Source organism: Manis pentadactyla, chromosome 4 (genome assembly GCF_030020395.1).
Source record: "Manis pentadactyla isolate mManPen7 chromosome 4, mManPen7.hap1, whole genome shotgun sequence".
Lineage (NCBI taxonomy): Eukaryota > Metazoa > Chordata > Mammalia > Pholidota > Manidae > Manis > Manis pentadactyla.
This window is the reverse complement of record NC_080022.1, coordinates 168,866,633-168,890,465: the sequence shown is the minus strand read 5'-3', so window position 1 is coordinate 168,890,465 and position 23,833 is coordinate 168,866,633. Positions and strand designations below refer to the sequence as shown.

Sequence of the window (23,833 nt, the reverse complement as noted above, 5' to 3'; positions counted from 1 at the left end):
TCCCGCAGTGTACAAGGATGTGTGGGACCCAAGAACACATATCATCAACTCCACCTTATACTCAGTTGCTCCCCCACACTGGGGACAACCTCTGTAGTAAGGTTCCACCCCATCGAGGATCTGGAGGACAGCTGACTTAAAGCTAGGAACTGCCCTGTACACTTCAGAGGCCATGTGGCCTAGGTAACTGGGATGAACCACAGCTGGGGTCTTTCAATTGCCCCTCCCCTTTACCTATACTAAGACAGATGGGAGCCTTTCTTAGACTGTGGTCCTGGATACTTTAGTGCCAGTTTGAGCAGTTACTTCTCAAGAAGCTGGCTAGCTACTTCCTTCTCATCTAGGACCTAGTACAATTGTATTACTTGGTGCATTACCTTGGGAAACTTGCTCATCAAATATAAAGGCATAAAGGATATGAGATGTTCATGTAGGTAAACAGCATCTCACTAGTTTTTCTGTCCTTGAATTTCAATCTAAGGGACTGCATGATATCCTGGTGTCCATGTGACAATGTCATTAGAAAGGATAACTGATGGGGATATAGATGGACTTGCAGCCTTACAGAGGACCCTCATCTCTGTGGGCTTCCATTTCACAAGTCAGCTGGTTCAAGTTGTGACTGTGACTCTGTGGAACCAGGGGGTCCTCTTCCTTCCTTCACGACTCAAGACTCATGCAAAACACTGGCAAAAAGGCCAAGTTTACAGTCTAAATTTTATTATCTCCAAGTCACAATACTTATCACAAACGTACACCCTTTAAAACAGTAACAAAACAACAACACACATGAAGAAATTCTTGCAATGAAACACAGCAGGCCAATAGAGAAAACTGTCACAGTGTCTTAAGGTCTGGGAATCTGGGCATGCTGCCCACAGGCTTGAGGAGACACCTTCAGGTTTAAGGCAAAGGGAACAGCCTACAAAAGGCACAACCACTAGCTACCCCAAAGAATCTCTTAGTTATTTCCTCCTTGGGGGTTACAGATTGAATGCCTCTTCCCCCTCCCCACCCCACACCTGTGACTCAAAAGCAGTCAGGCCAGCTGCTAGAGAGAAGGAATAGCAATAGACAGTGACATTACTTGGGGAGAAACAGCCACCACCTTCTCCCTTGGGTTCTGTAGGACAGGGACAGTGGCCAAGTTAGCCCTGGCAGACACAAGTGCAGCAGTAACAGCAATCTTATCCATAAAGGCAGAAGGAGAGTGGTTCAGAGCCATGGATAGGGAGGAAAGGGAGGAGCCCTTGCCCCGAAAGTGGCTAGCTTCCTTAGGCCTTATGCCCACGTATGGTATCTTCTGTTTGCAAGGACAGGAGAACTTAGGAAAATAAGGTAGTAACATATAAAACACGTGTAGCAGGAAGGACATGGAGATGAACAATTACAAAGGACAGGTTAGACTGCTTGCTGGGTAATATTTGCTTTGAGAGAGATGCATTGGTCCACAGCAACTGGAAAGGGGGTGTGGTAGGAGGATGGGAAGAAGAGAAGCAGAGCCATTTAATTCCACTTACCTCAAAGACTGAGCCCTGAGGACTGTGTGAATACATACCCCTAAGCTGTAAAGGCTCTCCCTCCACCCCACAAAAGCATCTGGTTTGCCCTCTGCCTCCACTGTAGAGACTCTGCCCTCAGTAGAAGTCTGAAGCCACCAGAATACTGGGACTGATAAGAGGCTCAGACTCCTAAAAACCAAAGTCAAGAAGGGTTCCTACCACACAGTTTGAGCTTTTCTCCACAACGGGACACTCTGTGCAGACAGCTATGTTTCCAAAGGGTTAAGAGAACCCAAGTATACAATAACAGAGGTGGCCAGCCGAAAACAAAAGGCCAGCTTTTTGAAGAAATGGTGAGGAAGACTGGTTGGTAAATTCTCAGTTATCTGGGATGCAGAAAGAACAAAAAAACCCAGAGGAGATAGCAAACCAGAAAAATCAACCTGTCTTTAGAGAGAAACAGAGAGAGAAACTAAAAGAATATTAAGAATAGCAAGCCAGGCTTTAAAAACAAACATCTTAGAAGAAAAAACAAATAGGAAGGAACTTCCCTGGGAGAAGACACTTGAATTTCCCAGGAGAAAGCGAAGACAAGCAAAAGACGTGGGCTTCTAGATATAGACTTAGAAGCCTGGGCTATCTGGACTTCTGCTCCTCTGAGCACAGCCAACTCAAGTAGAGTGGAGATGGGAGGAAGTCTATTCATTTCTCCCTTTTGCCAACAAAGCCTGTCCTCGGAGGAAGGCAGGGGTCCTCCTCATTCAGCTGTTTGCTGTTAGGAGCCACCCTGTTACTTTGAAGCCCTCCTGGTAGTAGAGTCAGTTGTATTCTCTTCTCTCCTGGGTTCTCACCTCTGCTGTTCTGACAAGGGTGGGGAAAAGGGTAGAACCTTAGTGGTTCTAGCATTTATAAGCTGTTTTCAAAAAGCCACATTTCTCAATAATGGGGTTTTTAAAGCAGTATCTCTGAGAAAACAAAATGACAACAAAAACCCACTTTCTCCTCCATGACCCTTAGAACTGGCTATGCTCTAACACCTCAAATTTAGATTGCCCTCTTCCATTTTTAACTTTCAGCATCCCAAATGAAGTTCTGCCAAGTTAACAATGGTTTCTACTTCAACCCTGGCTCAATGCATTCACAAAACACACATAAAGAAACTAGAAGATCTTGGGACTCCTTTAAGCCTCCTCCCAAGATATTCCATGATTACAACTAAAAGCATTAATTAGAGGATTGTCTGTCTTTTAAGCAAGTAAGTGTGTGCATTGGTTTTAAGAATGTTACAAGAGTCATAGTGAGTTGTGCACTTACTTTCATATGATGTTAGATTTAAAATATTCAGAAACTCATATTAACTGGAACCCCTGCTTACAACCTGAAATAGTAAAATTGAAATTTATCAGTTCATTAAAAACAAAACTCTTTTCCACAGAAACACATTCAGAAAGAGGTAAATCTTCTGGGGAAAAGGAAAAACCACTAATGTAGGATGTGTTCTAGGCATAGGAAGAAGCTCTCCTACCTCAGGCGGTGGGGGCTTGATGGTGACTGGCTGGGGAGTCCTCCGGGGTGGGGAGGGCTTTGGCTGTACCTGCTGCTGGGCGGGGTTATAGTAGGTAACTCCTCCATATACCTGCGATGGAGCCTGGGACCCCAATAAGCCAGGAGAATAAAAAATTAGGCATTAATTTATCCTAACTATGAAGAACAAGAAACAAAGTATGAGTACTGGGGAATTTATAATTTTTAAATTGCTAAGCTGCCCCTCCACTCTTCAAGTGATTATTCATTTCTGCCTTAATAAGTCTGAATTATGCTCTGGTTCCTAGTTCTTCAAACTACTGCCCATTTTTTTCTCATTCCCACCATTAGCTGACAAGTGGAAGAGGCTGAGCTCACTGGTGACCTTCCATAGCCCAGATGGTGTCATCCTGTTGAGAGTTAAGCAGTAGCACAGGGAGGGGTAGGGTGGCAAGTAGAATATAGCTTCTTTATACAGTTCAGTAAATAACACACATGGCCACCTAAGACATACCAAAACACTTGAATGAAAACACCATTAAAGAAATGGAAGAGAATAAACAGATGGGCATTAAATAAGCTGCATTTCCAGCTCGTGACCACCAAGAGGCAGCCTGGTGCCACATACAAATCAGTGACACTGAAATGTTCTCTCAAATTCCTTGAGCATCCTCCCCATAACACATTCCTATCTGATTTGAAGGATGTGTACCTAGAAAAATCTGCTCATTAGTCATCTCACCTGCGTGTTAGGATATAGATGAGGAGGTGGGGGGGGAGGCAGTGCCCCTGGAGCATATGGGTAACTTGGATTGCCAAAGTTCATGACGCCTGGAGCAGAAAAGTAAGCAGGAGCAAGCAACTGCTGAGGTGGTGGCTGTCCTGGAGACATGGACACTGGTGGGGGATAGAGGCTCGGATTGGGCAGAGGTGCCGGTGTCTGGTGGGGATGTAAACCTGAACAAGGACAAGAAATCAAAAACTGAGATAGAAAATAACATCATTTCCATGGGATGGCCTGGCTAGACTGCTCAGCACAAACAGGCTCAGGATAGAAGTCCTCAGGATGGACCCAAAAGGAGTGTATTGCCCAAGCAGCAAGGGTGGCCAGCTTCATAGGCAAGCAGAACAGAGCTCAGGAGGATGGGGTTTGTGAAGCCTCTCAACACACACCCTCAAGCATACAAGCAGAGGTGTAAAGCTTACCTGGATGGGGAAGGTGCATTTCTGGCTGCACAATCATGCCCTGAGGAGGCAGTGGGGCAGGGGTGTCACCATGGGTATAGATTGGTCCCTGGAACTGCACTGTAAGATACCATGTTGAGACTCTCATAAACTCTCACACTTCATATCCTAAGTCTCCTTGTCCCCCAAACCCTTTAAAAGATGTTCTTGATTATCCATGTGAAGAAAACAGCAACCAGATGATGTTTGATAACCACTGTGGGAGGTCAGAAGGGAAACTCTGGAGGCAGCAGGCTGGTCTCTTAGTTCAGTTCACCCTGCAAGAAATGTACCCCAACAAAAAAACAAACAAAAAACCCTCACAACTCACATGGATCATAATAATGTCCTTCCATGATACTGATGTGCACAGGAGGGGCAGGAGGCTCTGGCACAGGTCTTTGCCGCTGAGATGAATAGCGTTTGGCTCGCCCACCCTGGACACCCTGAAATAAAGACAGAGGTCTGAACAAGATCAGAGGGTGGACTCTCCTATTGAGTCCCACCCTCCTCCTCTAGGTGCTGCAAAACACTTGGTACATGTGAAGTATTTAAAAAGTGTTTGCAAAATGGATTAAAAAACCAATGAAAAACATCAAGATTTGAACTTAAACCTTCTACCCTACCTTTCTGGAGACCCCTCCACCCCCCAAAAACACACATGGGGGTAATCAATGGGAAACTGACTTCAAGACCTTTTCTTGGTTTAAACAGTGAACCAGCTATCATATGCAGTCCCCTCCCCCATCCACCCTTTTCCCTTCTGTACCATTTCTTCTATCCGGTTAAACTGAGGTGGAGGTCCTGCTCCCATGTGCATGTGGTTGGGCATACCTGTAATACACCAAAAGAGTCACTGCTATAGAAAAGACAAGATGTGAATGGGACTAAAGATACCATCAAGAAAATGACAGGTTAAAGAATCCAACGAGGGAAATGGCCTTCTTCTTTTAAACTAACAAAAATTCCTTTTAAACTATCTCTGCTTTCTGTCAACACCAGCACTTGGAAATTTGCCTTCACTGCCTGCAATCATAATATAGCCATAATGCCTTTAAACATGAAAACAAATTGTTTCAGTGAGAAAATGCATGTTCAAATTTTTTCCCACCAAGTACTTCCCTTTATAGAATCCTTGAGATGTTGTAATTAGCACATTACATTATCAAACATACTGAAAAATCTCAGCTCTAAAGCTTCTGAGCAACAACTAGAAAAGGGAGGGATGTTTTGTAAATCTGCCTGATTATTCCTGCTACAGTGGTCTGGACTAGAGTCTGGGAAGTGAGAAGATTCCCTTCTGGCTGAAAATGACTCAAGACAAAAAAGAAATGTTCTAGAGACTGTCTTCCAATGGTAAGATATGGGTAAGAGGGTATATTTCTCTATTCAAAGATCAACTCTAGGTCCAGTTTAGGCTATGCTAGTTTTTGGTGCTCAATTATCATGCACATCAGAGGATACCTAAACTCCCAATCAAATGAGGATCTCCAATCTTTTAAGTTCGATTTAGATTTCAGAAACTAAGGAAAAGATTCTTTGAAGTACCTGATCTGTCAGTCCTAGTTTCTAAAACTATGCTGTCCAATGTGATATCCATTAGCCACATGTGGTTATCAAAAGTTCAGTTCTTCAGTCACTCTGATCACATTACATGTATTCAAAAGTTCTTACATTACAGAAAGTTCTACTGGGCAGCTTGGCTCTAGATTAAGGAAATTAGAGAGACTTCCTTTCCAAAAAGATTATAAAATTCTCATCCAAATTAAAGTAAGTTTCTGCATTCAAACATTTAACCGTTAGCTCAAATAATAACACTGCTGACTCCATCCACCTTTTCTACAGAGTGGTAAAGGATTCTGCACTCAGCAGCTCAGTATCGACAACTGATCAGTTAACAGTAGGCAAAATAGTGGGGGCAGTCTTGGGTAATAGATAAAAACTGCTCTCAGGTCTTTGGATCAATGTATCTATGAACTGTTTCTTCCAATTAGTGAAAACATAGATATTTGTCAGACACTACATCCCTGAGAGACCTAAGTTCCATGTCCCTAAACCCGATGATACAAATGGAAAATGCTATTCACTAACCCTAGGGTAGGTACCTACCCCGAAGCTCACGTGGTTGCAGGAAGGAAGGCTGCCCTGGACTCCAATTCTGTTCTGTTATATTTAGTTGTGCCACGTCCTGCTCAAGTCCACTGGTAGTAGAATCCACTGGAGTCTCCCAGTTCCCAGTCTTAGCAGGTGGAGGAGGAGGAGTTTCTGGGACTGAAGGTGCTGGGGTCAGCCCTTCAGGTGGAGGGGGCATCTCCTCTGCAACCTTGACTGCATCGCCAGCTTTGATTCTGGTTCTTCTTACCCGGGAATAGGATTTCTTCTCAATAGGCCTGTCAGGGGCTGGTGGTACAGTGTCAGGAGTAGGAGCTGGTATCTCTGAAACCTCCTCTTCTTTCTCAGGACTGCCAAGCACTTGACCATCTGTTTCTGGAGATGCATCCCTCGCAGGAGTCTGCTCCAAGCGCCGTGACCGGTAACTAGTCTCGTGTTTCACAGTCTCACCAGATCGGCCACCACGCTGCCCACCAGCCTCCACAGGTCTAAAACCAGCACGTCCTTCCTTGAAGCCCCCAGATCGAGAGTAATTCCTGGGAGCAGACATGCGGCCAGTACCTGCAGCATTCCTGTTGATAAATGTCCTTGGTGGTAGGATGCCCCCAGGACCCTGGTGGCGATGGGACTTGTTTGGCCGCTCACCAGTCCAGTTTGGATCTCTTTGTGGAGGACTCCCAAATCTGAATAAATGGAATGAAGAAAGTCTTAAGAAAGAAAGAACAAGACACCATTAGGGACATAAAATGAAGCTCAGGGAGACTCCCCATATTCCTAACCCTTCAATTATGGGTTGGAATGGCATTTTAAAAAGCAGAGCTCCTTCTACAAATATCAGTAGTATAGGCTCCAAAATTTCTTCACCTGGGTTTCCGGATTCTTCGAGGTTTGATGTCATCGGGATTGTGAGCTGAGCGGATATCATAGCCATAAAGAGCAATGAGCTCCTGTCGGGACTTGGGAGCCTGTTCATCTTCCCGGAACTTGTCATGCTCCCAGCGACCTTCATCCTTCCATAGCTTTCGCTGACGACCCTTGGGTCTGAATAAAACCAGGGAAACGTGCCTTAGGTTGGCAGACTCTACCAAGATGTTCACAGAACAAACAGGGTTGGGCAGGAAAACAGCAGAAACTTCATGTAGTCTCCCCATCTCCCAGAGAGATTATACAAAATGGGGTTTCCAAAAGTAAGAGTGGATCACAGCACCTAAGGGCCTGCTGGACTCAAATGTAACAGGAATAGAAATGAGGAAAGACTTCATTTCAAACTACTCAGCACCTTGGAAACACCTCTCAAGTAAAAGGCAGCTTATGCAAGTACTTATTTCCAAGCCCTTGAGACTCAGATTAAGGAAGGCAGTGGAAGTGCATCTGGATCCCAGCTCCTCCAGTTACCAAATTGTCTAAGCTCCACTTTCCTCATTTGTACAAAAGCGGCAATGTAATATTTACCCTAAAATACTGTGAATAGTAAATGAGATAATGCAAGTAAGCCCCAAACCAAGTGCCTGGTATGCAATAAGTACAAAACACATGTTACATAGTAGTAGTAAGTGGCTATTACCTGACTTCTTCCTCCTGAGTTTGCCCTCGAAGATCATGTTCAAAGAAGAGCCCTTTCCGGGGTATGTATGCTGGGTTCTTCCGATCTTCATCATCATCCAAATGCTTAGGACCCTTCTTACCCACTTTGTTCTCCACAGGCTCTGTGCTCTCCTGGAGGACACAGGGTGCCTTATTTCCTCCATGGTTAAAAGCCCATATTCCAGCCCCCAGACGGAGGCCTTCAGTGGGTACTGACCTGCCCATCCCCACTCTGCCTCTCTCCAGTCACAGTGCCTTTGGTATCAGATTTTTCTTCCTTCTCTTCTTTTGCTGAAGAATTAGCAGCATCATTGGCTTCTGATTTCAGCTCTACTTTGGAGTTTTCCTCTTCACTGTATTCCCCTTCTTCACCCTGAAATAGACTTTCCCTGTCAGCTGTGGAGATAAGATCTGAATGGCTCATTTTTAAATTTTCCTATCTTTAGGAAAATATTTTCTAACAAACTTTATAGTTACTACCATGTTAGAATTAAAAGCAAACATGTCAGTAACCATACTAAAATTTCTAGAGGATAGGGACACTGTAAAAAAAGAAGGCACCTTAAAAAATATACATACATAAATGCTTATATAGATCCATTTATATAATGGATAGAGGGGATAGAGGCTTTAAAGTGCCTAGCAAACAGAAGGAGCTTTATCTTTGTTGACAACTTCTCTCCTCCATGAACTGTCTCCTAAATATGCAATGCCTAATAATTGCACTCTTAAATTGTGAATTCTCTAATCTCAAAATGGCTTAAATAAGAGATTCCTAACCTTGTAGATTAAATGGACCCCTTTTTAGGATCTAAAATTTTCAAGGATACCCATGAGACAAGAGCTCAGTATGGTATCCACTGAGGGAACATATAACAAACAACTGCTATACATTCAATAATATTTTTAAATATATTTATTAATGTATGTAATAAAGAATAGGACATAAGGGTAGGAGATGTATATTTAGTCTATAGATCATAAGAGCTGAGCTAGTCAATTTGCAAACTCCTTGTGATTCCAAGACTTTCCAAGGCATTACTTATCCTCAAGTTGGAAAATTGAGGCTTACATTTTTTTAAGTCTATGATGTGAATACTCAGTTTTCTGCAGCATGAGATTCCCCTTAGCCAACAACACTGTCCAGAATTACATTAATTATAACATTTTGACTTAGAAAACTTTAAGGAACTTATACAACTACAGTGCCTTACAAATGAAAAAATTAAAGCCCAAGTGCTCTCTCTCCTCCCCATCTTCTTCCCTCTCCTGCCACATCAAGATTGGATAATCCTGCCTGTGACAAAGAAAATGTTCAGTCTATACAAAGGAGAGTCCTTAGGCCTTCAACTAAATAGGGGCCACTGGAAAGTCTTAGGTAATAGAGGTATGGCTAGTTCTCCACAGGGAAAAGGAGCATCTAAGGCTCATGCTAGGAGGACTGGCTTCAGAATATTGTTACTCTCATCTCCTTGTCCTCTCAGGATTTGGAACTAAGAGGGCAGAGCTACAGGCTAGGGAGGTGAGTTTACAGTTCTCGGAGGACACAAAAAAATGGGCTCAAGGGAAGGAAGGTGGTCTAGTCCCCACTGCTGGGTTTTCAGGTGGAAGATACAGGTACACGGGTCTCTTATTCTCCTACTGGGTCTGACCCTTGACCTGAACTTGACCCTCCCATACCCAGGCTGGCCTCAGCAATCTGATCAAAGAGACTCACTGTGAGATTTCTGATGAAGCAAGAAGCTCTCAAGCTCTAAGTTTCTGCCCTTTCTTCAAACAGAGAGGAGTTGACGGGCCCAGACAAGCCAATTCCCCATTCTTCCCTGCTCAACATCTGGGTATTTCAACCTCTAAGTGTTTTGGGTTAAGATTCTCAGAAAGGTGATACTATTATGAAATCCACAGTACTGAGAAAGGCTGTTTGACCACACTTGTACTATAAGGATCAAACTTTTTACCCATAGCTTTTTAACAACCAAGTATACTTGGTTCTTCCCATTTTCCCTCAATCACAAGTTTTCCCTTCTATTCAGATGCAGATAGGTGGGTGATAATCATTCAGTTCTTTCCTTTATCTATGTTCCCTGCAGGTTCTGAAGCAGAAATTATAAGAATCCTGCTTGGTATGTGACTTTAATTCATTACCCGCCCCCCACTCCCAACACATTCAATGACTAAATTCAAACATCTTAAAATAGTATCAGCATGATTAATGATGGAACTTTGTTTTATGCTCCATCTCTCCTCTAGTTGTAGTAGAATGTCAAATGAGGCAACTCTTTTATTCTAAATGACAAACTAATTTTGTTTCCAGGACAGGACAGAAAGACACAAAGAACATAGTGCTAAATATTTGTATAGTGCTCAGAAGACTCCAAATAAGAGCCAAAGTCTGGTCTAACTGAAGCCAAGGTGCTACCCTAGGGTCATGCTGCTTTGGATAAGGGCTGACATCAAAACCCTTTTCCAGAGACAAACTCCCCTACTGCTGATTCCACCCTTCAATGAATACTCTTCCCAACTCTAGCTCTCCCCTGAAGCAACAGCTTCCCTAGCAGGATTCTCCTGCAGAGGTTTAGCTGTTTTCCTCTCCCCACATATTTCAGAGTAAGAGGTAGAGTTGGTGTCTTCTTCATTCTCAGTGTCTCTTCCAGATTACGTCCTCCAGCCTCATTTTAAACTCTTGCTTCTCTGAAGCTCCCATCATCTAGCTATGCCTCTGCCTGGGCCCCTAGTGCCACTGACTTGAAGACTTTGGCAGGGAGCTCAGTGTTCACCTTCACTTCAGCCATGGAAATGGCCACACTCATTTCTAGTCTTAGCTGGAATTGCTATACATTTTTTTAAAAGTAAGCCTGCTCCTCTTTAAAAACTCTTAAATATGCCAGACTTTGATCAAAACTGCCACATGCAAAAGAATGAAGTTAGAGACCCTTACCTCACTCCATATATAAAAATTAACTCAAAATGAATCAAAGATCTAAAAGCAAGAGCTAAAACTGTAAAACTCTTAGAAGAAGACCTAGGATTTAATTTTCATGACTGGATTTGACATGGATTTGGGAAAGGCTTCTTGGAGATGACCCCAAAAGTACAAGCAATAAAAGAAAAAACAGATATATTGGACTTCATCAAAACAAAAGCCTGACACCATTAAGAGTGAAAAGACAACCCACAGGATGAGAAAAAAGATTTGCAAATCGTATTTCTGATAAGGAACTCATATCAAGAACATACAGAGTTCTTACAACTCAGTAATAAAAAGACAACCCAATTAAATAATGGACAAAGTATTTAAATAGACATTTCTCCAAGGTAGATACACAAATGGCCATAAGCACAACAAAAATGCTCAACATTGTTAATCATCAGGGAAATGCACATCAAAATGATACAATTTCACACCTACTAGCATGGCTAGAATAAAAAAATTAAGACAATAGCAAACACTGTTGAGTATGTGGAGAAATTGGAATTCCCATATATTGCTGTTGGGAATGTAAAATGGTGCACCGCTTTGGAAAGCAGCCTGGCAATTCCTCAAGCGATGAAACACAGTGTTACCATGTATGACCCGGCAATTCCATTCCTAGGTATATACCAAAGAGAAATTAAAACACCTTCACACAAAAACGTGTACACCACTGTTCACAGCAGGTTATTCATAATAATAAGAAAAAAAAAGGAAACCCAAATGTCCATAAATGATAAATGGATAAACAAAATATGGTGTACCCACACAATGCCATATTACTTGGCCATAAAAAAGAATGGTGTACTGATACATGTACAACTGGATGAAAACCTTGAAAACATGTAAGTGAAAAAAGTCACAAGTCCACATATCACATGATTCTACCTTATGGAAGACTAGAATAGGGAACTCTCTAGTCACAGAAAGTGGGTTTGTGGTTGCTTAGGGATGGGGAAATGAGGATGGAAGAACTCGGGGGTGACAACTAAAGGTACAGGGTTTTTCTTTAAGGTGATGAAACTATTCTGAAACTAACTGTGGTAATGGTTGCACATATCTGTGTATATACTACAAACCACAGAACTGTATACTTCAAATCAATAAATTGTTAAGATATGTAAATTATATCTCAATAAAGCTGCTTTTAAAAAAACCACTGTTCTTACCCAATTATTCCCTTACCTTCTCTTCTCCAACTTAAGACATCCAGTCCCTTGACCTTTCCACCTTCTCCCTATCAATCAATCAGTCCTTTCCCACATTCACTTTCCTCTCTCTCTAGACTCATGACCCATTCATTTCAATCACTACTATGTAACACTTGCCACTCCTGTGCTTAGAACTAGATACACTAAAATGTCTGTTTTTTCTAGGCCTACAACCAGACTACTGATCATTACTGATGGGAGTTTAAAAAATCACTCAACTTTATACATCAGTGTGGCCTCCAACCTCAATTAGTCAAACCTCCTTTAGTCCATACCCTGCCTCTCGAGCAACCTCCCCTTTCTCAATGTCTTCCCTTTCACTTTACAAGGAAAACAAAACCAAGAAGGGAATACCAGCTTCCTCCCCACACAGTTTTCCTCCCTTCCTCTCTCTGTAACTACAATGGAAGAGGTTTCCCTTGTCCAGTTAGGTTTCTTCTCTTGTACTCAGTCAAGGACACCAGTAAAGTTATTACCTACCCTCTCCCTTTTTCTTTACCTTTCTACTTGTTTTGTCAGTCTTTAACAATTATTTGATTCTCTAACTTTAAAAAATAACCACCAAACCCTCTCTTGACCTCACAGCCGCCTTCCCAGCTACCACCTCTCTAGCCTCCCCTTCACAGCCAAGTGTCTTAAAAGTTCTCTTGGAGGGTTCTGGGGCCACGGCAGCAGCATAGTTTTTGATCTCTTCAAATGTCCACATGAAATGAGAGCTTCCTAGACAGCCAAACCACAACTCTTTAAGCCCTTTGGACAACACTTACAACAGAACTACATTATAAGGTATCTCCCAGACCACAAAATACAAGCACATGAAAATAAAACACCAGAGCCACAAGACCCGCATCAGACTGTTGTAAGTGCTGGAGAAAGCAGAAAGTAGTAAATGGACCTGGGAACATGAGAACCCTGAACTAATTAACAGATATTCAATAGAAAGCAAAATTGAGAACCATAGTTGAAACTAGTTAGTTTTTACTGTCTCCAGTAGCATGTGAGTTTAAGGGTTCTGCAGTAAGAAGGTCTAAAAGGGCTAGAGCAGTCTGACCCCTCTGAAATCTTGACAGTGAGGAGTCCCTTCTACGATAGGGTCCACACTGAAGAGAAACTGTTGAGAGAAGAGTCAAACTGAGCAGGAGAGGAACAAAAAGAATAAAAACAGAAGCTCCAAAACAAGCTAGGGAAGAGAACAAAAACAGGAAATCTCAGAAAGCAAGTCTCAGTATTTTTTTTTAACACTACAGGTAAACAACAGAAGAGGGAGTGCTATGAAGTTAGAAAAAGCTACTCTGAGTCATACTTCCTTCTAAAACATCAGGAAAATGAATTTGAGTTAAAAATCAAGAACAGAAAAATATAAAGGTCAAATCCCATATAAACTTATTCTAAGGGAAAAATAAATTAGTAGAACAGCATTCGTACAAAGAAAGCATCCCAGAAAGACATGCCCACATCCTATCAAAATTTCTATTTCAAAATGAGCTAAAAAGACTTTGAGAAAATTATATAATCACAGACAAACATCAGTTATAATTAGAAAAACTCAAAAATAAAATGGACTCAGGAAGGGATTAAAATTAAAGAAAAATCATTTCAAATACAGAATCTAAAACTAGAAGGGACAAAAAATAAAAAGTGAGAAAGAAAATATTTAAAAATCAAAAAGAAATGAGGAAAAAGATAAAGGATTAGAGAGAAAAGGTCAAATACTGAAAAGAGGCAAAGAATATTTGTATAGGAGTTCCATGGCACACCAGAGATCTCATACCTGTGAACTGTCCCAGAACAACCAACACCAAGACAAATTCTAACAGAATTACTGGGCCTTAAAGAAAACATACTGGATTAGGCAGACAAAAACTGTAAATGACTTATAAGGGCAAGGAAATAAGGGGATCATCAGTCAGTTTTGACCAAGATAAAATCTCTCACTCACATGTCTGTCCATGGGTCCAGAAATACAGAGGACAGAGGGAACACGCTGAGTTGTACCACGAGTAAGCAATCATCAAAATCTTTTTGACTGATAAATTGAAAAGAAAGGGATGAAAAACTAACCTATAGATTATAACCCAGGTCAAATTTTGATATAAGTAAGATTAAACTGTTGTGTTTAGGTATATATAATTAGTAACCAATAAGAAATGCAAGTAATGGATTACTATGACAGGATATCAGGTGTTCTCTAATATAGAACAGTGCTGTCCAAAAAGACTCTGGGATGATGGAAATATTTTTATTTGTAATAATACAGCAGTCCCTAGCCACATGTGGCTCTTGAGTACTTAAAATGCGGCTACTGCAACCGAGGAAGTGAAGTTTTAATTTAAGTTTAATTAAGTAGCCACCTTTGGATGGTGACTACTGTATTAGAGCAGAACGAGACTCCTCTCTCAAACTTCAGATAAATACCACATACCACGACTTCAAAGTCACACAGGTCTCTCAATCTCAAAACATCCAAAACTTAACCCTCTGTCCTTCCTGAAATCTCTTCCTCCAATGGTCCTTTCTTAGTGAATAACACTATTCATCAACCTGGGCATCCCTTTGACTCCTTAATTCAGGCTCCACCATCAGTCAAGAAGTTCTATTAGTACCACCTGAATCTCTGTCCAATCTGCCTCTATCTCACCAGTCCCGCTCCATGTCCCTTCTTTACGGTACCAACATGTTCTTGCCCTATCCTAACAACCTCTTAACAGATCTCCCTGCCTCCAGTCCTGCCTCATCCACAATTTATCCTCCACACTTACGCCTTCTTTCCTTGTTACTAGGATAACATCCAAATTCATAACATCCTGAATGTGAGTTGCTATAAATCAGTAATCACCAAACCTTACTGAATACTCCATATTGCCTAGCAGTCTTTCTGTTCTCTAGTGCTACTGCAAACATTCCTCACCCCAAAACCACTTATCATCCTTTTACTCTTTGCAAATAAGTTCACCACCAACTTCAGAGAAAATAAGTCCTTTCATCAATCCGTCTGTCAATTCCATGGCCTAAATAACTTTCAATTCTGTTGTTCACTTCTATTTTCACTGCCACTGCCACCACTCCACTCCATGCCACACCTACTGCCTGCCTAACTTTCATGAAAGCTTCCTTAACTTTTCTGTCCCCAGTCTTACTCCCCTCAGATCAACTCTCTCCATTGCAGATAAAATATTTATTATAAAAATAATAATTCTCAAATTATATTCTGCATAAGTATCAACCTGGGATCATCACATAAATGTCTCTTGAGTCTTCCCTTCCTCTGCAAGATTCTGTTTCAGTAGGGCTGGCTAGCTGGATTTTCTGATACAGGTGTTTCTTGTATCTGACAAACACTGCTTTGAAACCTAAGGCTAGGTACTGGCACAAGAACAGACCCACAGACCAATGGAACAGACTAGAGAGCCCAGATATAAACCCAAGCATATATGGTCAATTAATACACGATAAAGGAGCCATGGACATACAATGCAGAAAAGACAGCCTCTTCAACAGTTGGTGTTAGCAAAACCAGACAGTTACATGCAAGAGAATGAAACTATATTACTGTCTATCCCCAAACACAAAGTAAACTCAAAATGGATCAAAGACCTGAATGTAAGTCATCAAACCATAAAACTCTTAGAAAAAAACATAGGCAAAAATCTCTTGCATATAAACATGACCAACTTTTTCCTGAAAACGCATCTCCTCAGGCAAGGGAAACAAAATAAAAAATGAACAAATGGGACTTCATCATGCTGAAAAGCTTCTGTACAGCAAAGGATACCATTAGCAGAACAAAAAAGCATCCTATAGTATGGGAGAATATATCTGCAAATGACATACCCAACAAGGGGTTAACATGCAAAATATATAAAGAACTCACACACCTCAACACCCAACAAGCAAATAACCCTATTAAAAAATGGACGGAGGATATGAACAAACACTTCCCCAAAGAAGAAATTCAGATGGCCAACAGGCACATGAAAAGATGCTCCACATCGCTAATTATCAGGCAAATGCAAATTAAAACGACAATGAGATATCACCTCACACCAGTTAGGATGGCCAGCATAGAAGAGACTAGGAACAACAAACGCTGGCGAGGATGCAGAGAAAGGGGAACGCTCCTACACTGCTGGTGGGAATGTAAACTAGTTCAACTATTGTGGAAAGCAGTATGGAGGTTCCTCAAAAAACTAAAAATAGAAATACTATTTGACCCAGGAATTCTACTCCTAGGAATTTACCCTAAGAATGCAGGAGCCCAGTTTCAAAAAGACATACACCCCTATGTTTATTGCAGCACTGTTTACAATAGCCAAGAAATGGAAGCAACCTAAGCGTCCATCAGTAGATGAATGGATAAAGATGTGGTACATATACACAATGGAGTATTATTCAGCCATAAGAAGAAAACAAATCCTACCATTTGCAACAACATGGATGGAGCTAGAGGGTATTATGCTCCATGAAATAAGCCAGGCAAAGACAAGCACTAAATGATTTCACTCATCTGTGGAGCACAAGAACAAAGGAAAAACTGAAGGAACAAAACAGCAGCACTCACAGAACCCAAGAATGGACTAACACTTGCCAAAGGGAAAGGGAGTGGGGGCAGGAGTTGGGGAAGGGAGGGAGAAAGGGAATAAGGGGCATTATGATTAGCACACATAATATAGCGGGAGTACAGGGAAGGCACTATAGCACAGAGAAGACAAGTAGTGACTCCATAGCATCTTACTACGCTGATGGACAGTGCCTATAATGGGGTATTTGGTGGGGATTGATAATGGGGGGAATCTAGTAAGCACAATGTTGCTCATGTGGTATATTAATGATACAAAAAAAAAATTTGAGAAAATATTCCTCCAGTATTAAAGAAAAAAAAAACTTAAATCTATTTCATATTATATTCTTGTTTAAAACTAGTATTTTCACTTCCTTAGAATAAAATCCAAATACCTTTTAACCTGGCTTATAAGGTATTTTAATATTTGGACTCAGACTCATCATTTACCACCAGTCATACTAAACTTTTCATATCCTCCAACTAATCATGCAGTCCATCCCTTCTCTATCTTCCTCCCAAACAGTTCACTGTTTAGCAAACCCTGCCTAGCTAACTCCTACTCATCCTTCAAGTCTGTATTTTAACATTCCATCCTCTAAGCATCTCTAAACACCCTAAACCCTGTAAGTTGCCCTTGTTATGTGCTCCCAAAGTACCCTATGCTTCCAATATCATGGCACTTACCAAACACTGTTAATTACTTGCTTAACTGTCTATTTTCCCCTCTGGCCTGGAATGTAAATTCTACAACCATGTCTGATTTTTATTCCAGTGCCTACCTAGTACAGCTCCTGGCACAGATCAGGTACTTAGTTAAAAAACAAGCAAGCCCCTAACAACATGTTCCTAAATAATCAATGGATCAACAACAAAATCAAAAGAGAGATCAAGCAATATATCGATACAAATGACAACAACAACACAAAGCTGAAACTTCTGTGGGACACAGCAAAAGCAGTTTTAAGAGGAAAGTATATAGCAATCCAGGCATATTTAAAGAAGGAAGAACAATCCCAAATGAATAGTCTAAAGACACAATTATCAAAATTGGAAAAAGAAGAACAAATGAGGCCTAAAGTTAGCAGAAGGAGGGACATAATAAAGATCAGAGAAGAAATAAATAAAATTGAGAAAAATAAAACAATAGAAAAATCAATGAAACCAAGATCTGGTTCTTTGAGGAAATAAACAAAATAGATAAGCCCCTAGCCAAACTTATAAAAAGAAAAAGAATCTACACACATCAACAGAATCAGAAATGGGAAAGGAAAAATCACGACGGACCCCATAGAAATACAAAGAATTATTAGAGAATACTACAAAAAACTATACGCTAACAAGCTGGAAAACCTAGAAGAAATGGACAATTTCCTAGAAAATACAACCTTCCAAGACTCACCAAGGAAGAAACAGAAAATCTAAACAGACCTATTACTGCAAAGAAATTGAATCGGTAATCAAAAACTACCCAAGAGCAAAACTCCCAGGCCAGATGGATTTACCGCGGAGTTTTATCAGGCATACAGAGAAGACATAATACCCATTCTCCTTAAAGTTTTCCAAAAAATAGAAGAGGGAATACTTCCAGACTCATTCTATGAAGCCAGCATCACCCTAATACCAAAACCAGGCAAAGACACCACCAAAAAAGAAAATTACAGACCAATATCCCTGATGAACATAGATGCAAAAATACTCAACAAAATATTAGCAAACCGAATTCAAAAATACATCAAGAGGATCATACACCATGACCAAGTGGGATTCATCTCAGGGATGCAAGGATGATACAACATTCGAAAATCCATCAACATCATCCACCACATAAACAAAAAGAAAGACAAAACCACATGATCATCTCCATAGATGCTGAAAAAACATTCGACAAAATTCAACATCCATTCATGATAAAAACTCTCAGCAAAATGGGTATAGAGGGCAAGTACCTCAACATAATAAAGGCCATATATGACAAACCCACAGCCATCATCATACTGAATAGCGAGAAGCTGAAAGTATTTCCTCTAAGATCGGGAACAAGACAGGGATGCCCACTCTCCCTCTATTCAACATAGTACTGGAGGTCCTAGCCATGGCAATTAGACAAAACAAAGAAATACAAGGAATCCAGATGGGTAAAGAAGTCAAACTGTCACTATTTGCAGATGACATGATATTGTACATAAAAAACCCTAAAGACTCCACTCCAAAACTACTAGAACTGATATTGGAATACAGCAAGGTTGCAGGATACAAAATTAATACACAGAAATCTGAGGCTTTCCTATACACTAACAATGAACTAATAAAAAGAGAAACCAGGAAAACAATTCCATTCACAACTGCATCAAAAAGAATAAAATACCTAGGAATAAACCTAACCAAGGAAGTGAAAGACCTATACCCTGAAAACTACAAGACACTCTTAAGAGAAATTAAAGAGGGCACTAACAAATGGAAACTCATCCCATCCTCTTGGCTAGGAAGAATTAATATTGTCAAAATGGCCATCCTGCCCAAATTTAATGCAATCCCTATCAAATTACCAATAGCATTCTTCAACAAATTGGAACAAATAGTTCTAAAATTCATATGGAACCACCAAAGACCCCGAATAGCCAAAGCAATCTGGAGAAGGAAGAATAAAGTGGGAGGGATCTTGCTCCCCAACTTCAAGCTCTACCACAAAGCCACAGTAATCAAGACAATTTGGTACTGGCACAAGAACAGAGCCACAGACCAGTGGAACAGAATAGTCTCCAGACATTAACCCAAACATATATGGTCAATTAATATACGATAAAAGAGCCATGGACATACAATGGGGAAATGACAGCCTTTTCAACAGTTGGTGTTGGCAAAACTGAACAGCTACATGTAAGAGAATGAAACTGGATCACTGTCTAACCCCATACACAAAAGTAAATTCGAAATGGATCAAAGACCTGAATGTAAGGCATGAAACCATAAAACTCTTAGAAAAAAACATAGGCAAAAATATCTTGGACATAAACATGAGCGACTTCTTCATGAACATATCCCCCCGGGGAAAGGGAAACAAAAGCAAAAATGAACAAGTGGGACTATACCAAGCTGAAAAGCTTCTGTATAGCAAAGGACACCATCAATAGAACAAAAAGGTACCCTACAGTATGGGAGAGTATATTCATAAATGACAGATCCGATAAAGGGTTGACATCCAAAATACATAAAGAGCTCACGCACCTCAACAAACAAAAAGTGAACAATCCAATTAAAAAATGGGCGGAGATGCTGAACAGACAGTTCTCCAAAGAATAAATTCAGATGGCCAACAGACACATGAAAAAATGCTCCACATCACTAGTCATCAGAAAAATGCAAATTAAAACCACAATGAGATGTCACCTCACACCAGTAAGAATCGCCACCATCCAAAAGACAAAGAACAACAAATGTTGGCGAGGTTGTGGAGAAAGGGGAACCCTCCTACACTGCTGGTAGGAATGTAAATCAGTTCAACCATGTGGAAAGGACTATGGAAGTTCCTCAAAAAGCTCAAAATAGAAATACCATTTGACCCAGGAATTCCACTTCTAGGAATTTACCCTAAGAATGCAGCAGCCCAATTTGAAAAAGACAGATGCACCCCTATGTTTATCGCAGCACTATTTACAATAGCCAAGATATGGAAACAACCTAAGTGTCCATCAGTAGATGAATGGATAAAGAAGATGTGGTACATATACACAATGGAATATTATTCAGCCATAAGAAAAAAACAAATGCTACCATTTGCAACAACATGGATGGAGCTAGAGGGTATCATGCAGTGAAATAAGCCAGGCGGAGAAAAACAAGTACCAAATAGTTTATTTCACTCATCTGTGGGGTATAAGAACAAAGAAAAACTGAAGGAACAAAACAGCAGCAGACTCACAGAACCCAAGAATGGAATAACAGTTACCAAAGGGAAAGGGACTAGGGAGGATGGGTGGGAAGGGAGGGAGAAGGGGGGTGGGAGAAGAAAGGGGGCCTTACAATTAGCATGTATAATGTGGGGGGGCATGGGGAGGACTGTGCAACACAAAGACAAGCAGTGATTTTACAGCATCTCACTACGCTGATGGACAGTGACTAATGGGGTATGTGGGGGGGACTTGGTGAAGGGGGGAGTCTAGTAAACATAATGTTCCTCATGTAATTGTACATTAATGATAACAAAATAAAATAATAAAAATCAAAAATAATAAAAAATCAAAAAAGAACAAGCAAGCCCCTTCATGACCTGCCCCCTGCTCACAAATTTGCCTTTATTTCTGGTATCCACTCTATTCCAACAATGTTCCAGCCACACCAAACTATTTTTAAGTTTCCAAATATTCAATCCTCTGTCGTGTGTCTGGACTTTTGCAGCTCTTGTTCCCTTTGCCTAGAATACGGTTTGCCCAGCTAACTCCAACTTTTTTCCTGATCATCTAAGATGGATTCAGTACCCAGCCATTAACACCCTACTTAATCCTATCCCTCCGCAGTTGTCACTCTGGTTGCCTCATTGTATGACTTCCTAAGTTGTAGATTCCTAAAGATAGGAATTTTGTTATAGTGTTCACTGTCACATTAGGAAGTCTCTTTAGTAGTAAGAATTCTATAAAATTTACAGAATGAAGCTTTGATTCATAACCCAGTTCCTCTTACATGCAACCCCATGACCCAAATCTGGAATTCAGGACTCTGTTCAACAACCCCAGGAAACAAACCACCATTCAGATAGCATCCCTCATAGTTTACCTAAACAAGTAAGCTCACAAAGGTTGGCTTAGGGACACAACAGAGAAATCCCCATCTATAAACTATGGGATGTTTCTGACACAACCAGTCAAGAATCCTGCCCTTCTGAAGTCTGCAGACACTCAAGAAAAAAAAATCCAACTAACTGGCTTCCCTCCCTAGGCAGCATAAAATGAACTGTCAAACATCCTGTGAAGGACTTCAGGATGTTCTCATTCTCTTATTTAGAACCTTATTTCTTCAAGTGAAAAGCCAACTACTAATTGCCTAAGACCTATGGTCTGAAAAGGCTTGCACTAAGTTTCCCTCACTCTAACTAAAGGAGCCCTTCCCTAACAGTTTTTCAGAAGCATAAATGAAAATGCACAAGAGTCATAATAAGTACATGGTAGTTTTCAATCACAGGTATGTACATGCTTTTAAAACACATTTTCCTACGTAAACCCTAGGAAAAGGAACCTATCACACTCACTTCTGAGTCTTCTGCACTTTCATAATCCGAGAGAACAGCTGAAAGAAAACAGAAATGTGTAAAGAAAAAGAACACAACAGAAATTACTAATACATTTTCTGACTGCTTGTTGTGAGACAAGGACTCATATTTAATTCTGGCATCAACCTATGAGGTAGATAAAACCATAGCCCCCGTTTACAGACAGGAAACAGGGTCAAGGAGTGACTTGCCCAAGATCATACTGCTCTTAAGTATTATGCTACAAAGCGCCACTTTATGGCACCCTCCCCAAATCCTTAACGGTCTGAGACTATGTCAATTGCCGGAAATGAATTTATGGGCAAAAAGCTCTTGTTATGATGCTACTCACCATCGCCCTCGATGCCATCTTCACTCTCCTGAAGGAAAGGAAAAGACATGGGTTAGTTCCGTGATTTCCAAAGGGTGGTGAGCTGAAGACTCAACACAAAATGGTTGAAAAGGAAGATGAGGAAAGGTGTATATTTAACAAGCAGCATCCGAGAGAGGTCAGATCTCCACCTCCAGTCCCAATTTCTCAATAAACACCCGCTTTCCATCCGCAGCGGCTCTGCCCTTTCCTCAGACCCCCAACCCCTCCTCTTCTTTTGGGGCTCCGGATCAAACCGCACTGGGATAGCGCTTCTCTTCTCCAACACAACCTGCCCCGGCGTCTACCATCAACTCGCAGCCTCCCATCACCTACGCCCCGCCCACGCGCACTCACACACTCCGACTCCTCAGCGCTCTTAGCCCCCCCGCTCTCCACCCGCCGCAGATGGAGGGCGCCAGCTCGGCCTCCGCGCTGGGAAGGCAGAGAGCCGCTGCCGCCGCCTCCAGCGCTCTCGCTGCAGCTCTCCCCTCCCCGCGCAGGGGAACCGCCGCTGTCTGAGCCCGAAGCACCCGACTCTTCATCCTCGGTGTCCTGCGAAGCGCGCTGCCGCCGCCGGTCCGCCATCTTACGGAGAACGGCAGCCGCCAGCCACCTCCTTACGTGCCGCGCCCGTCGCAGAGGCTGCCGGGAGGCTCGAGAGCTAATCCCAGCATGCTTCACTTGCGGCTCTGACCGCCCCGCTTTTTAGGGGGAGGGGCCGGGGCAGGGCCGGCGCCCTGCAGCACGTTTGCCAGTGAGCGGGATTGCGCAAATCGGTGACGTGAGGGGGCGTGGCACCATTCCTCACTTGCCTTGGGTAGGCCCCGGGCGAGGAGAGCTGCTCTCAGGCAGCCTTCTGTTTCCCAGCCCGGCCATCTTGGGCTTTCCGAGTGAAAGTCGTCGACCTGTCACAGCAGCACTGAGGCACTGGAGCTGTTTCATGGTTTTCTATTTCCATTTATCTTTTCTACCTTCGTTTTAAGGAGATCATTTTGTTGCATTCGTTTGCTTGGTAAAATCACGGGTCAAGGTAAACACAAAGCCGTTGTGCTGCGTCGGATTTGCCACCGTAGCCTATTTTAAGCTAAAGGGCGAAGGACTTAGTGTTGCAGCGCTAGTGTTTTCCTTGTACTCTCTCATTTCCTCTTCTCTCTTCATGTGCCTCCCCACCCCAGCCATCACCTCTCCCAAAGTGCTGGCCGGTATGATGCTGAACTTAACAAAATTTTAGAATCGATTTAAAAAGAAGAGATGATCATAGGAACCGGCGTTGGTTCAATCCTGACATGATCTTAAGGGTTACCAGACGGGTAGATGAAGGATGCTTTGATTTTGGCAAGACATTTCTCAACAATTAAAAAAATTATTTTCTTTGGACTGTAATAAGGACACGCAAGATCCATGACCTAAGTTTTTAGTGCAGCTACAGGAGTGCACAATATAAAACAAAGTCACTATGGTGTAGCACAGGATTCTGTCCTGTGTAATCGTTTTCCAAACTATGGCCAAGGTTCCTGATGGTTGTCAAA

General features: G+C 41.7%; 1 protein-coding gene across 2 annotated transcripts; it reads right to left on the bottom strand.

Moving 5' to 3' along the window:
- Positions 1 to 698: 698 nt before the first annotated feature.
- Positions 699 to 22,943, bottom strand: CASC3 (CASC3 exon junction complex subunit). Of its 2 annotated transcripts, none has more exons than XM_036930411.2 (14): positions 22,659 to 22,943; positions 22,284 to 22,311; positions 21,932 to 21,969; positions 8,164 to 8,319; positions 7,927 to 8,078; positions 7,227 to 7,403; positions 6,360 to 7,045; positions 5,020 to 5,084; positions 4,582 to 4,696; positions 4,233 to 4,331; positions 3,769 to 3,983; positions 3,028 to 3,150; positions 2,817 to 2,880; positions 699 to 2,363 (listed from the first exon to the last, which is right to left on the bottom strand). In XM_036930411.2, exons 1-13 carry the CDS (start codon positions 22,887 to 22,889, stop codon positions 2,857 to 2,859), a joined length of 2,109 nt encoding a protein of 702 aa, XP_036786306.1. In that variant the 5' UTR covers positions 22,890 to 22,943; the 3' UTR covers positions 699 to 2,363; positions 2,817 to 2,856. The 2 variants fall into 2 exon arrangements, with proteins under 2 accessions (XP_036786306.1, XP_057357445.1); XM_057501462.1 differs by having other exon boundaries at positions 699 to 2,358.
- Positions 22,944 to 23,833: the final 890 nt, after the last annotated feature.